Source organism: Adiantum capillus-veneris, chromosome 4 (assembly GCF_014529385.1).
Source record: "Adiantum capillus-veneris isolate H3 chromosome 4, ASM1452938v2, whole genome shotgun sequence".
NCBI lineage: Eukaryota > Viridiplantae > Streptophyta > Polypodiopsida > Polypodiales > Pteridaceae > Adiantum > Adiantum capillus-veneris.
Window position 1 is genome coordinate 75,289,257 of NC_140934.1, and position 16,296 is coordinate 75,305,552.

General features: G+C 47.1%; 2 protein-coding genes across 13 annotated transcripts in view; both read left to right on the plus strand.

Annotated features, from left to right (window-relative positions):
• Positions 1–16,296, plus strand: part of LOC147459432 (uncharacterized) — a 131,256-nt gene that overhangs the window by 65,079 nt on the left and 49,881 nt on the right. The window lies entirely within an intron of this gene.
• On the plus strand, positions 10,609–15,655 carry LOC147459433 (uncharacterized). The gene is made up of 6 exons (XM_086511594.1): positions 10,609–10,721; positions 10,872–10,982; positions 12,708–13,542; positions 13,649–14,098; positions 14,772–14,933; positions 15,029–15,655. Exons 1-6 carry the CDS (start codon positions 10,609–10,611, stop codon positions 15,461–15,463), a joined length of 2,106 nt encoding a protein of 701 aa, XP_086367720.1. The 3' UTR covers positions 15,464–15,655.

The window sequence follows — 16,296 nt, forward strand, 5'->3', positions numbered from 1 at the left end:
GGCAAACCTTGTTTCTCCCATGCCGCATTAATCATGTAAAGCAGTGGATGCTCAAGATCCTCCCAGAAAGAGAGGAAAAATTCCATAGTAAGCCCATCCCAGCCGGGAGACCGCCAGCGGCCCAAAACAAGCAAGCAAAGCAAGTGAAGGGGTCCTCAAGATCACATGCATCTTGCGGGGATATAATCGGAGTAACAAAGGAAAGCAGCCAAAGATGTCTGAGGAGGAGCAGCAAACACCTGACGATAATGCAAAACCATGGCATCCGCAAGTTCCTGCTTTGAAGAAGTCCAAACACTCGAGGAAAGCATAACGCGCTTGATTACACATGAGATTCTAGAATGATGTAAATGCTTAAAAAATTGATTTGAAGCACAACCTTTGTCCATGAAAGCCTGTTGAGGAGCACGCGTCTACCATTTAGCAAGCTTTCGCTTGTCATTACGCGGAATACACACAGAGGCTTCACATAGCTCCGACATCTCAGAATTAGACAGAGGCCGCAAATCAGCCAACTCTTGCAGTCATTGACAAGCATGCTTCGCATCTTTGACTTCCCCTCAAGTGCACTGCATGTAATGCTTGCCATAGTCACAAATAACACTTTGTACCCTCATAACAAAGCGATACCAAGCGGCATCAAGATCAAGATGCATATGAACCAGCAGAGGAGGAATAACCTCAGAGATCATTCCCCGAAAAACCTCATGTGTGAGATAAGCATTATTGACAAGTAGCAGACGTTTCCTGGGAAGAGCCCGATCACAACGAGTCTGCCCAAAACTCACATCCAGCAAAACAGGATAATGATCCGATAACTGCAAGGTGTAATCGATGTTGACCTCACATACAAATTCCTCATATTGTTGCAAATTTAGCAAATACCATCTGTCCAACCGCGCTCGATAAGAAGAATGGGCAACATGGTGAAAAGTAAAACCAGATGCATTTGGATGCAAATGCCGCCATATATCAGTCATCTGAGTAACAGCAAAGAGATTATCCCATTCTTGCCTTTCCGCAAACAACATATGTGAATTGCCAGTGGTACTATCATCCATCTCAGGGGTATTATTAAAATCACCGCAAAGGAATGCACTCGAGGTCCATGAGCGAGAAGAGATGTCTCGCCATAGAGAAACCCTTTGTCCAGATGATGTATACGCATAAACACCTCCAAATTCATACACCTGACCGTTCAACAAGCATTGAATCACCATCCAACGGCCGTTCGGATCATTATACAAGAGAACTGGCTGAAGCTCATGCCGAACCAACATCAATAAACCTGAGTAATCATGCAAACCAGCACATGCAATCCAGTAACCTGCAAAATAAGAACACTGACCAACAAAGTCATGCTGGTTTTGTTCTTGCAAAACCACGATATCTGCCTTACATGTATGTACATAGTGCCAGGTCAGTCGCCATTTGTCCAGGTTACATAACCCACGCACATTATATGAAATGCATTTAATGCGACTGTGCATTAAAACCATATTTACAATGGCACAAAACGGAAGGATCAAGTCGAGATGCCCATATGGACATCTCCACCCACCACATCCATGCTAGTACCCATCCGTTGAGTCAAAGCAGGAAACTTATCCATAGAGACTGCCTGAGAAGTGGAAGCCTCGCCCAAAAGTACATCCTTATAAGAGTGCATCGCTTTTTCCCAAGCGTCAATCAACGTGCGATTGTCATTGCAGGGAAGCTGCTTAAATGATACATTCTTATTGGCGTTAGCCAGAGGAACATAATTACGGGATGAAGGTGGAGTACGAATTTTTACTGTCTTTTTAGGTATCGCCCACGAGCCAACATCAGTCGACGCAACATTTTTTCCTTTCCCTGCATTTACATTCCCAACATCCGTAGAGGGCGGATTTTTGTTTTTCCCTTTATCTGCAGGGATTCCATTCGATTTAGCTTCACCAACAGATTTGCCTATAAGGGCAGGGGCAGAGGAAGGAACAGCCGAAAGAGGGGGCTGCAAAACAGGTTCAGGACATTCAGATTGCATGTGACCGAATTTACCGCATCGAAAACAGGAGTTAGCAAATTTGCCCCATTTAAGTTTAAAAGGGCGCTTGCCCACCCAAGGATCCCCTGAATCCACCATAATTCCATCCGGGGTTTGCTTATCCGTATCCACAGAATGCAAAACCTGTTAGTGTTCGCGTCCAATTTCGGCGGGCAAATGACCTTGCCAAGTTGAGCAGCCAACAAAGGAAGGAAATGCCTCCACGTACGTGGAAAATCAACAATTTCCACCCACACAGGACATTTGTGATGAATAAGACTTTGATAGTCCTTCGTAAGTGCCCAAGGCAGAACATGAGTCATCTGGGTGCCAAAAAAGAGAGGAGACATCTCCAGCAAGAGGTTTTTGGCCTCAGTATCTGCCAATAATACCTCATAGAAACCCCGAGCACCAAAATAAACGCGTCGGATAGCCTGGCGTTTGAGTAGGAAATCAACCCACTGTTCGACATCCTGCGCAATAGGCATTTTGCCAGGGAAAAACAAAATGACCGCATTCATGGCATATTGCGCTATCGGATCCATCAGGTCCTGTACTGGAATTCGCACCTCAAGGGCAAGTGCCTGGCCATTCCAGGCTCTTCGGGCCTCTTCGAAGTCTTCAGACAGACAAGTTTTGATTTTAGAAGCGCTCTCCGAAACACTCTTCATAGCTCTACGACGCTTGAAGACGCACGAGAACTCTGACTGCATCAACCGGACCACAACCGAGAACTAAAGCAAATACTGTTTTTCCCTTTTTTTTGTAATTTGACACTTTATCTATTTACAAAGACCTCAAAGATATGTACATCTCCCACAGAACTCATACATCTGCTAAAAAGAAAAAACTTTTCTTGTAATACTGTAATTTAAACTTTGCCTGTAATACTGTAATTTATGCGTAATTGTAAACTGTCTAACACTGTTACTGCAGCAGTTCGATCTAAATTCTGACAGCAATGAGCATGTACAGGTAGTCCAAATCTGCAGAACACAATTAGGTAGCAAGTTGTCTCCGCCTACTGTCTGTGCGCAGTATACCGAATCTTGCACAGAACCTGTTCACTACCAGGGTGACAGTGGTGCAGCCTTGTTACTCACACTGGCGCTGACTGCAACACCCACACTCACACACTGTCACACCCACACACACCTGAACATACACAGGCCCTCAGGCTGGGCAGAGGGGCGCACGAGCAGGCTGTTGCGAAGGGCGCTCACTGTCACGGGGACGTGGCAATTGTTATCTATGTCACGAGGACATGGCAACTGCTAACTTTAGTTGTTGGTTTCTTTCCAAGGGGTTTTGTTTTATTTTTGAGACCCTCTTCTTGAAGTAGCAAACGGTCGGACATTGCATGGCCAATGTAAACGGTAGTATCACCCGCAGATGGGTAGTGGTCGGCACTGGAATTCGTATGGTAAGAGGATGTCTAGGCTCAGAGCAAGATCATATAGGTTCCCCCGTCGCACTTAGCAAGTTGGTGGATACTAGGAAGTGAACTCAATAAAGGCCTAAAGTCAAGGTGTGACTGCCAACAGAAAGTATTCGACAGTTGGGCCACATTGCACTTTTGGATGCGGTCCCAATGAGGATAGATGGTCAGAGGACCACAGGGAGCCCAACGGAATCATTTCCTAAAATTTAGGAAACTGCTATTTTGGGCCATAAAATGTGTTCGTGTCATTACCTCCGGTATGGAACATTTTACAACTATGCCCCGCGAAATCAACTGGGCGACCAATCGGGAGATTTTTAAGCGGCGAACCCGAAACGGGAAAATGCTTGTAAATGCGCCAAGTGGCAAAATTTCATGGACTTGCCTCATGCAGAAAAATGGGCGTTGAAATTTAAGCTGGGAGGAGGCTCTTTTCGCATTTTGTCACATAGGGTAAGAGCTATGGAGTGCTTCCTTTCCCCCTTATGTATAGTGCGGTGCCAGGATTGATGCCCTGCACGCCACGCACTGCTCTCTCTCTCTCTCCCCTACGAGCAGTATGTTATGCCCCACTAGTGGGCTTTTCATTTGACCAATGTACAGTTATGTGGATTCATGCGCGATTGCCGAGGCAAGAGCCTCTTGCACAGGTACTGGACTAGCTAGCGGCTAATCCCCCGCAGGTACAGCTGAATTCGGAGAGGTTTCACGTCAGAAATCTTGTCCGATTCAAAGTGCAAGTAGCCCTACAAGTGCGGGAGCTCGAGGTCTTGCTACAGATGTGACCGGCACGCGAAACGAAGCCCAAAACAGGGAATTACAGCCTGCTGTGTATTTTTGCAGGTTTAGGGTTTCGGCCCTAAACGGACCCTAATACCCCTAGGAGGTTCGGGGACGCGAGGGGACCGCTGTACAGGTGAACTGACACATTTTCGGGGCAGAAAACAGAGAATTCAGCGTGCTACAGATTCTCGCCATGTTTTGCAAAGTGTCCGTATGCGTCGGGAAACCTGTTGCGTGGGGATACTGACTGTGAAGCGTCCTAGTACAGTTATGTTGCTGAAATCAGGCCAGAACAGGTGTTTCTTAGCCTAGATTGTGCGGGGCAGCTTGTAGGAGATCACAGGTTTTATTCCCTCTGTTAAAGAATAAAGAAATACCGAAAGGGGTGCCAATTTTGGGGCCTACAGGTTGTCGGCGTCTGCTTGGAGCATTCTAGCTTCCGAGCTGTGTGTGTACTTAGGTGTTAATCCCCGTTATAGGCTACCTTTGCAAAGTGCTCTGTGTGTGTGTGTCTAAAATAAAGAATTTCGGGTGAAAGCCAACGCCTACCGCCCCACGGGCGGGTTTCATGGTTCCGTTGCCGGGATATCAATCACTTTTCCCTTAAAGAGTGAGCCTGGATTGTTTTGAGTAAAGACACAGAGTGCAGGAACGCGGGATTACACTATGGCCGACAAGGGGAAGGGCATTATGGAAGAGAGTTCCTCTTCAAAGGACAGGCAGGAGATCCCTATGATTTTCGAGATTGGCGAGAGCTGACGGCCACGTCAGTCTGTACCTCCTGTCAACGCGAATGTCCCTCTAGTAGTATAGGGCTTTATGACTGGGCAACTTGAGGATGATGCGTTCAAGACTCAGTTAGTTGCCGCGGTAAATGTCTTTTCGCAGCTGGTGCAGAATCCAAGGTTTATGGAGTTCTTGTAAGCGCCACCAGTGCAACAACAAAATAGGCAACCTACGCCGCGTACGGAGCTTGTTGATGCTCAAGCCCAGGTACTTCATGCAGCTCAGGAGGAAAGGGAACACTCGTATGTTGCGGAGTCAGGGGCTCCAAAACAGGTTCCTCCTGTGCTTGAACAGGTGGCTAGAGCGCCTATTCCACAGGTTATGCTAGCTCAGCCCGCCACCTTTCAGAGCCAGCATGCTGTCTTGAATGGACAAGGAACTAGATACTAGGCTATGCACTTAGTTTTTCCACCACCCACGGTGTATACATCTTGGGCATTTCGGGGGTGGATCAGTGTTCCAAAGTATGGCTGGTCATGCGCCTGGAAGTCAGCCGTACGTGCCAGGAACAGTGTTCGGGGGTATGCAAGGCATCATGCCAAACCCCATATATGGTAGTATCGGCATGTAGCAAGGTTTTCACTGCAACCAGGGCCAGTTTGGGGTGCCACAGGGTCATTTTGGCATGGCTGGTTTTTCTGGACAGCAGCTAGATATTGCACCTTTGACGCAAAATGTGAATGGCCAAGATGTGCCGATCATGCCTACCACAGTGCCTATGTTGCAGACCATCCCTATGACAACTCGGGGGCACTAGAGAAGCCGAAGGCTTACAAAGAAGGTGGTGCACTTGTAAACGTCAGTACCTTCATTGGTTTCGAGGATAAGACAAAGACTCTTACCTTCCTCCAGCAGTTTGATACAACTTATGCGGGAGGGAATTTTATAGAGCCCTCGAAGGTCAGGAAAGCTGCCACTTTCTGAAAGGACAATGCGCTTACATGGTGGGCGACATTGTTAATGCAAGGACAGGCACCCGCCACTTGGGTTTACTTCAAGCAAATGTTTGCATCTGCTTGGCTATCAAATGAATTTGAAGCCGACGTCATGACAGATTGGCACCAGCTTACTTCAGCTTCGTGCAAGAGCTTGCTGGAGTACAATAGGAGGTTTTGTAACGCGTTACTCTCAGTGACCTCCTACAGATTTGTGCCATTGACAGAGCAGATAGAGAAGTACTGTTGTAGGTTGCCTAAAGGGCTTCGCGATTACTGTACAAAGAACAGAGTGGCTACCCTCACTCAGCTTATGGAAGTTGTGAACACTGGTCTTGCCTTGTTGAAAGGAGAGGACAGTGGATTTCCGAGCAGCGACAAAGGAGGGCAGCAAAAGAAAAATTCAGCGAAGAAGCCCTTTGTGAAAACGGCTCTTGATGTGTCACAGGGGTCAGAAAAGGCCACCAAAGACAAGGATTCAACCGGGACTTCTGGAGCGTAGGCAAAGAAACAGAAAAGGAAGCCTTTTGTGTGCAAGTCGCTCGAGGAAAAGAAGGTCCTAATGGCTGAGAACAAATGCTTTATATGCGAGCAGCCTGGTCACTTTTCTATCAATTGTTCACAAAGGAAAAGACCAGCTGACTCAGAGGATAAAGAAGACCAGAAAGGCAAGAAGCCTAAACCCACGGCAGGTTTAGTGCCAGACATGGTGGGTGACAGGCTCAGCACAGATGCCAGTGAGTTATGCAGGGCATGGGGTAAAGTTAGGGATCGGACGGCACTCATCTTCTGTGATCCAGGTACCAAAGCCAACTTTATCTCACCAGAGTTAGCTATGAAGCTGTGCATCAGAGCTGAAGAGATGGGGTACACAGCAGAGGTAGGGTTGGCATGCCTGGCAACTCAGAGTGTGTTACTCTCATCATTGGAAAACTGCGTCTGCATATTCAGTCGTATGTGGACACAGAAGAGTTTTACATCATGCCGCTCGAAGGTTGTGACGCCTTGTTGGGGATCCCGTGGATGTTCCGAGTGCATGGAGTCTTGGATGCCTACAACAGAAAGATCACTGTACAGCATAGGGGCAAAACTCACGTCTTGGATGTAAAGCTTAAAGGAGAGTCAGTCCCTATTGTATCTGCTTCTGTTATCACTTCTGTAATAAAGAATCATCTTTTTGTGTACTTGATTTTTGCACGTGATGTCTTAGATTGTGATCAGTCAAATTTATCTGTGTTAGATAAAGAAAGGTCAGCATTTTTGCAAAAGTTTAGTGACTGTTTTTCTGATTCATTACCGTCGCAATTGCCGCCAGAGAGATCTGAGGACCATCGTATAGATTTGGTGCCAGGGTGTAGCCCACCAAATAGACCTCCCTACAAGGTTAGTTCCGCGCATCAGAAAGAGATTATGGGCTAGGTTGAGGAGTTATTAGAGAAGGGGCTGATTCAGCCTAGTTCTTCACCCTTTTGCTCCCCAGTGCTCCTAGTGCAGAAGAAGGATGGCTTATGGCGCATGTGTATTGATTACCGTGCGTTGAATAAGAATACCATCAAGAATAGGTTCCCTATTCCTGGAATTGACGATATTCTCGATCGTTTACAGGGTGCTGCAATTTTTAGCAGGATAGACCTTAAGAGTGGGTACCATCAGATTCGTATAAGGCTAGAGGATGTGCACAAGACTGCGTTTAGACGACATTTGGTCTTTATGAGTTTCTAGTGATGCCGTTTGGGCTAACAAATGCTCCTGCCACGTTCAACAGAATGATGGACCAGATTTTCCGCACGCATCAACAGTTTGTTGGAACGTTCTTCGACGACATGATAGTGTATTCGAAGAATGAAGAGGAGCATAGGCGTCACTTGACCATTGTGTTCGAAGAGCTGCGCAGTCATAGGTTACTTGTCAATCCTAAGAAAAGTGAATTCTTCCTCGAAGAGATCCACTTTCTGGGCCACATAGTCTCAAAGGATGGTGTTAGAATGGATCCCGCAAAGGTCGAAGCTATCAAGACATGGCCAGACTTGAAGACTGTGCACGATGTCAGAAGCTTCTTGTGATTGTGTTCCTACATGCGATGATAAAAGAGTGTTAATAGCACAAGATCATCAGTGGCGTGTATTTATGGTATGCAATCGAGGACGTTTGCGATTTCAAGAGGGGGGTATGTCACGGGGACGTGGCAACTATTAACTATGTCACGAGGACGTGGCAACGGCTAACTTTAGTTGTTGGTTTCTTTCCAAGGGGTTTTGTTTTATTTTTGAGACCCTCTTCTTGAAGTAGCAAACGGTCGGACATTGCATAGCCAATGTGAATGGTAGTTTCACCCGCAGATGGGTAGTGGTCGGCATTGGAATTCGTATGGTAAGAGGATGTCTAGGCTCAGAGCAAGATCATATAGGTTCCCCCGTCGCACTTAGCAAGTTGGTGGATACTAGGAAGTGAACTCAATAAAGGCCTAAAGTCAAGGTGTGACTGCCAACAGAAAGTATCCGACAGTTGGGCCACATTGCACTTTTGGATGCGGTCCCAATGAGGATAGATGGTCAGATGACCACAGGGAGCCCAACGGAATCATTTCCTAAAATTTAGGAAACTGCTATTTTGGGCCATGAAATGTGTTTGCGTCATTACCTCCGGTATGACTAGGGGAACATTTTACAACTCTGCCGCGAAGTCAACTGGGCGCCCAGTCGGGTGATTTTTAAGCGGCGAACCCGAAACGGGAAAATGCTTGTAAATGCGCCAAGTGGCAAAATTTCATGGACTTGCCTCGTGCAAAAAAATGGGTGCTGAAATTTAAGCTGGGAGGAGGCTCTTTTTGCATTTTGTCATAGGTTAAGAGCTATGGAGTGCTTCCTTTCCCCCTTATGTATAGTGCGGTGCCAGGATTGATGCCTTGCACGCTACGCACTGCTCTCTCTCCCCCCTACGAGCAGTATGTTATGCCCCACTAGTGGGCTTTTCATTTGACCAATGTACAATTATGTGGATTCATGCGCAATTGCCGAGGCAAGAGCCTCTTGCACAGGTACTGGACTAGCTAGCGGCTAATCCCCCGTAGGTATAGGTGAATTCGGAGAGGTTTCACGTCAGAGATCTCGTCCGATTCAAAGGGCAAGTAGCCCTACAGGTGCGGGAGCTCGAGGTCTTGCTACAGATGCGACCGGCGCGCAAAACGGAGCCCAAAACAGGGAATTACAGCCTGCTGTGTATTTTTGCAGGTTTAGGGTTTCGGCCCTAAACAGACCCTAATACCCCTTGGAGGTTCGGGGACGCGAGGGGACCGCTGTACAGGTGAACTGGCGCATTTTCGGGGCAGAAAACAGAGAATTCTGCGTGCTGCAGATTCTCGCCAGGTTTTGCAAGTGTCCGTATGCGTCGGGAAAGTCACCTGTTGCGTGGGGATACTGATTGTGAAGCGTCCTAGTATAGTTATGCTGCCGAAATCGGACCGAAATCGGGCCAGAACAGGTGTTTCTTAGCCTAGATTGTGCGGGGCAGTTTGTAGTAGATCACAGGTTTTATTCCCTCTGTTAAAGAATAAAGAAATACCGAAAGGGGCGCCAATTTTGGGGCCTACAGGATGTCGGCGTTTGCTCGGAGCATTCTAGCTTCCGAGCCGTGTGTGTACTTAGGTGTTAATTCCCGTTACAAGTTACCTTTGCAAAGTGCTCTGTGTGTGTGTCTAAAGTAAAGAATTTCGGGTGAAAGCCAACACCTACCGCCCCATGGGCCGGTTTCACACACACACACGCACACACACGCTCACACACACCTGCTAAGGCAGGCGCAGAGGGCTGGAGCAGCGCGCAGAAAAGTTCGCGACAGAGTGCAGAGTTTGCCTCGCGTAATTTCTCTCCCTAAAGCACTTACTTCAACCCCCCCCCCCCCCCCCCCCCCCCCCCCCCCCCCCCCCCACACACACACACAGAGGCGAAGATGCAAATGGCTGCTGCTGCTGCGCACAGGGAATCCACGCGACAGAGGAGCAGGAGATCCACGCGACGTCTTATTATGAAAGCACAACACACACACACACACACATTGTGGAAGGATAAGTGTGATGTGCATTCTGTAAGCACGGGCCTCTTAGTGCAGTGGCCTCACTCACGATTAACTATGGTATCAACAAGTCAACCCCCGAATAACAAGCCAAATTGGAAGACTAGGACATAAGTAATAGAGACAACATGGTGGTGCTCAATGCTCAGCTGAATCAATTACAAAGTATCATCTACAGTGACCAGCTTGCAGGATGCCTAGCCCCATACCAACAATGGGGCTGTTGAGGCTCAACAATGCATGGAGTGTGCTGTGAGAGTGTGTGCAACTAACTCAGGACTCTAGACCAAGATACTGCTAGATTGATGATTGATGGATAACTGATAACTCAAAGCATCAATGACATGCAAAATCAGATTATCTCCATAAAATGGCTGAATTGTGAGCAAATATCTCTACGGCAGGGTTGTTTCCGTACGTACGTACGGTTGCAGTCAGTACCGTACGGTACCTCCATACCGAATCCGTACGTACGGTATCATTCCGTACGTGCAGGGCATTAAAAAAAATTTTCGCCAGTCGGTTCCTTATCCACCTAGTCGGACAGTTTGGGCGAGGCTTTTTATATGCCAACCTATGCTATACCTCTTATTACCACAACAGAGTTGCAGAAAGAAGTCTCTGGAGTCTGCACAGTTTCTGCACAGAGACCAGGGAAGGGTGGAACGCCACCGATAAGGTCCTGCCCTCCCTCCCTCCCTCCCTCCCTCCCTTTGTGTTTGGAGTCTGCAAGCCTCAAGGAGGCACTCTAGATGTCCTGACCTCGTGAAAAATGTGCAAGTTTTGTAATCAACTTTGATTCGTGCTTTAATTGTGTTGCTGCTTGCAGAGTTATCATGCCTCGTAGACCTAATCCTCTTTGGGCCGAGCACACCAATGTCTTGAGAGTTGTCAACACAGGAGGCCAAGCAGGTTCAGGGACTCGCTCTTGGGTGTGCAAGTATTGCGGAGAGCATATGACCAGTACAATTACCAGGGTTTTGAAGCACCTCACTGGTATTGGTGTCACGAGGACGTGGCAATTGCTAACCTTAGTTGTTGGTTTCTTTCCAATGATTTTTGTTTTATTTTTGAGACCCTCTTTTTGAAGTTGCAAATGGTCGGACATTGTATGGCCAATGTGAACGGTAGTTTCACCCGCAGACGGGAAGTTGGTCGGCACTGGAATTCGTACAGTAAGAGGATGTCTAGGCTCAGAGCAAGATCATACAGGTTCCCCCCGTCGCACTTAGCAAGTTGGTGGATACTAGGAAGTGAACTCAATCAAGGCATAAAGTCAAGGTGGGATCACCAACAGAAAGTATCCGACAGTTGGGTCATATTGCACTTTTGGATGCGGTCCCAATGAGGATAGATGGTTAGAAGACCAGCGGGAGCCCGACGGAAGCATCTCCTAAAAATTAGGGAACTGCTATTTTGGGCTGTGAAATGTGTTCGCGTCATTACCTTCGGTATGACCAAGGGAACATTTTAGTACTCTGCTGCAAAGTCAACTGATGCACCAGTTGAGAGATTTTTAAGCAGGAAACCCAATGCGGGGAAATTGCATGTATGAGTGCCAAGTGGCACTTTGTGGTCAATTTACCAAGTTTGGGAGAACAGAACCCGTAACTGACTTTTGAGAGCAGTTTTGGAGGCTGTTAACTTGGATTTTCAGCCATTTCTCTCCATTTTTGAGCTTCCCATGAGTTTGCCTAGGTCCAAGGAGCTCATTTTCAGCATTAGAAGGCATCAGATGCGTGTTTACAGGGCTGTTTTGCTGCGTTTTCAGCGATACACAGGTTTTGGCAGCCATGGAAATCTTCTCCTTTTTGCATCTATTTGTTCATAGATGCATTACAGGTCAAGGGCAGCAGAGGGGGCGCTCGATTTATGCTGGGAGGATGCTTCATTGAGAACCTGTCACAGGTTAAGAGCTATGGAGTGCTTCCTTTCCCTCTCATGTACAGTGTGGTGCTAGGAGTGATGCCCTGCACACTACACACTGCTCTCTCTCTCCCCTACGTGCAGTTATGTGATGCCCCACAAGAGGGCTACTCATTTGACTGATGTACAGTTGTGTGGGTTCATGCTTTTGTGCTGAGGCAAGAGCCTCCTTGAGCAGGAACAGGGGTAGCTAACTGCTGCTCCAAAGCAGGCACTGGTGAGGGTCATAACCTCACCGTACAGGTGCAAAATCAGCGCATACACAGCGCTGTAAATTCACTGTTTTTCAGCCATACGGACGCCAGGATCATTGGGAATCATGCCCCACTGGCAAAGGACAATTAGGGGACTGTTTGGGGCTGAAAACAGGGCAAAAACCAGTAAATACAGCGAGCTGAATTTACTGTTTTTGGACAGGAATCAGAGGGTATACGACAGTGCAAGCGAGTTCCAGCAGGGGAATTGGTTTCGCGTAAGTTTTGGGGCTGTTATGTTACCGAAATTTGGCCAAATCAAATGGTATCTAGGTGGATACACGTGAAGGATTCCCAGGACCTTACCTTGTAATTTACCCTTCTAAAGAATAAAGAAATACCGAAAGGGGCGCCAATTTTGGGGCCTACAGGTTGTCGGCGTCTGCTCGGAGCATTCTAGCTGCCGAGCCGTGTGTGTATTCAAGTGTTAACTCCCGTCGCAGGTTCTCTTTGCAAAGTGCTCTATGTGTGTGTATAAAGTAAAGAATTTCGGGTGAAAGCCAACGCCTACCGCCCTACGGGCCGGTTACAATTGGCACCACTGGACATTGTAGGGGTTGCGAGGCTATCCCGCAAGCATTGAGGGATGCCTTGATTTTGGAGCATTTTCCTCCAGGATCTACTGCATCGTCACAGTCAGGGGGAGCACGTGTAGCAGCAGTAGCAGCAGAGGATGCCTTGCAGGATGCATTATTTGGAGATATTGGCGGCTCTGCGTCTGCAGTGCCATCATTAGCAGGCACTAGTAGAAAGAGAGATCGTGTTTCAGAGGCTGAGGATGAGGGTGCTAGTGCTTCAACAGCAAGTGCAAGTGGGGTTGAGGGTGTACGCGGCCCAAGGCAAACCACATTGCCATCACGTGTACACAGTGATTCATGGGTAAAAGAGCGACAGAAAGTTGCAGAGATGGAGATTGCGCGGACTCTCATAGAGTGCAACATTGCATTCAATGTGTTGAAGACTGATCAATGGAAGAGGATGGTGAGAGCTATTTCACAGGTTGGTGCTACAGATTCCTGGAATGGTCTTGACTACCAAAAGATGCGCACTACCATGCTTGACGACCAAAAAGAGATCATAGACCGAGCATTGACTCCAGTGAAGGTTGGGTGGCAACAATTTGGATGCACTATTCTTTCTGATGGGTGGAGTGACACGCGGAGGCGTCACATTATCAATATCCTTGTTTCCTCCTGCTTGGGCACATACTTCTTACGAGCCGTGGATGCAGGGAAAGCTGGAGAACGCATTTCTGCGGCGTTCATCTTCAAACATATTCGCCAGGCCATCAAGGAGGTTGGGGAGAAGAACGTCGTGCAGGTAGATACTGATTCCTGACCATGTGGCATGCACATGAATTTTGCATACATTGTCCAACGTAATAATGTCCACACTTCATTTAATATCTTGTCATGACTCATTGTAGGTGGTCACTGATAATGCCTCCAATTGCAAGGCCATGGGGGATATGGTGGAGGCTGAGTTCAAGCACATTGTGTGGACACCATGTGCTGCACATTGCCTAGACCTTCTCATGGAGGACATAGGCAAACTTCCCTGGGTGCACCCTACAGTGTCTGATGCGTCCAAGCTTACCACTTTTTTCCGCAAAAAACACCAGGCCTTGGCAATCTTCAGGAGCCACAGCACAGTAGACATGGTGCGTCCCTCAAAGACCAGATTTGCATACATGTATCTGGTGCTTCAGAGGCTGTTCAGATTGAGAGATCCAATGTTGCAGACAGTTGTGGATCCAAAATGGAGATTGATGCACCATGCTCAGTCAGAGGCAACCAAGTACATTCAAAGAAAGGTTCTTGATGAGACCTTTTGGACACAGGTGCAATCCTTGGCAGTGGCTCTACAGCCATTGTATGTACTACTACGGGTCACGGACATGGAGGGCTCTACACTTGGGTTGGTGTATCATCTGTTTATGCAGATGAAGACACACATTTCTGTATGTACCTCATTGACACAGGATCGGTAAGTACAAACTACAAAGTGCTCTAATGTCCTCATGTGACATGTCTATTTATAATTTTTCAAAACACATACTTACTGTGACTATTTTGAAATTTGTTTGCAGTCGTGATGATATTTTGGCTATTGTAGAGACTCGATGGCAGTTCATGCGTCGTCCCATCCATGGGATGGCTGCAGTTCTCCATCCTCTCTACAAGAGCCAAGAATTGTTTGAGGAGGCTTCATTGCTCACACTACGCTCTGAATATCTGAACATTATATATGATGAGGATGAGCAATTGATTCTGGATTCAGAGATGAGTAGCTACATGAATAGTTTAGGACCCACCTTTGTGCGGTCCGTAGCATTGAGAAAGGAAGCTACCAAGCTTCCTTTAACATGGTGGCAGAACTATGGACGCCAGGGCCTTCCCAAGTTGTGCCACCTTGCATTGCGCATCCTTTCTCAGGTGAATACTGAAGTTTCAAGTCTGAATTATAATTTATAATTATTGAATGATGAATCTATATTATCACACGTGACACTTGTGAACCATGAGTGTTCGCTATTTGAATTGCTGTAGGATTGCTCAGCTGGGGCATGCGAGCGCAACTGGAGTGCATACTCTCTTATTCACACGAAGATCCGCAATCGTCTTAGCACCAAGCAGTTAGAGAGACTGGTTTATTGCCGTGCTAACATGCGGCTTGTGCGCAGCTTTCATGCCTTGGGGACACCCAAGCAGGTGAGATTTACATGCACATTTATGAAAACAAGTCAATGATCAAAAGACAGTGTTGAATCATGGACTCTGTTTTAACTTTTGTCTTGTCATTGTAGGTGGATCCCACAGAGTTGAAGATGGTGACAGATCCTACTGCGGAGGAGGTCGATGCACGGATTAGAGATGAGCAGGAGGAGATCCTTCGAGAGTTGCACAGGGAGCTAGAGAGCGTGGATCGCCGGGTCACTAGATCTCGCTCTCGAGCTTACAGTATTCCTCTTCGCATTGCTGCTGCAGATCCAGAGGTTGCACACAGAGAGAGCATTCGCAGAGGAAAGTTACCCGTTCGGCCTGCTCGTAGACGAGCCAATGAGGCTGTTCAACTCATCCACACCCAGAGTTCAGAGGCTGATGATCCAGATGAGGGTGATGCACCCCTAGCATCTGTGCCAGAGGAGAGAGATCCCGATTATGATGATGAGGGCAATGTATTGACAGATGGAGACATGCTCTCTGAGTCTTCATCAGCCTCTGATGATGATTTTGAGTAGTAGTGATTGCCCAGTGCTTTGGGTCTTGGGACTTGGACATTTGTCATGACTCATTTATGTTTTTTATTTTGTTGCTTGAGCCACCCAGACTCTTTATTGAGTGACTGTGTTATTTTTGTATCAGGATTCAGCATTCAGTTATGTACTTTTGTATCAGGATTCAGCATTCAGTTATGTACTTTTGACTCTTGAGTCTTGACTTACACTATGCCATGTGGTCTGGACTCGATTGTAGCGGTTACTTAACTTGTGGGGTGATTTTAAGTGTTTTTTGAAAGTTGTGGCTATGTTTAAGTATTGTGCAGTGTTTTTAAACTAGATAGGTTGTATATAAATTTGAAATTCTTTGTATTTTTAGCTTTTAAAAAATATACTACGAATTTTACGTACCTTATGGCCCAATCCATACGGTACAACGTACAGTACATACCGAACACGTACCGAATACTACGTACCTTACAACCTTGCTCTACGGGAGGAGTGAGTAAACTGAGGTGGGTGGTATGCCAGGTAGGCAAAAAGGCACGCTGATGGAATGACTGCCACTCGTCATGACTCGTCTCCTGCCAAAGTGACAGTCAGCTACGGTCCGTTAGGAGTCCAGTCCTTTAGTCTGTGGGTTGGTCCACTGGCCCACATCCACTAGCCCACTAGTCTGGCTAGACTCGAGCCAAGTCCAACCGTCTAGTCTACATCCATCTCTCAGTGAATGCTATTTGCACTTTGTGCCAGGCAATACCACGTACCCACACCCCACACACTCACTCACTATTTTTTAAATATTAAAGCTGTCTGGCAAAGACTTAAGATGAGCTCTAGATTATACAAAAAGA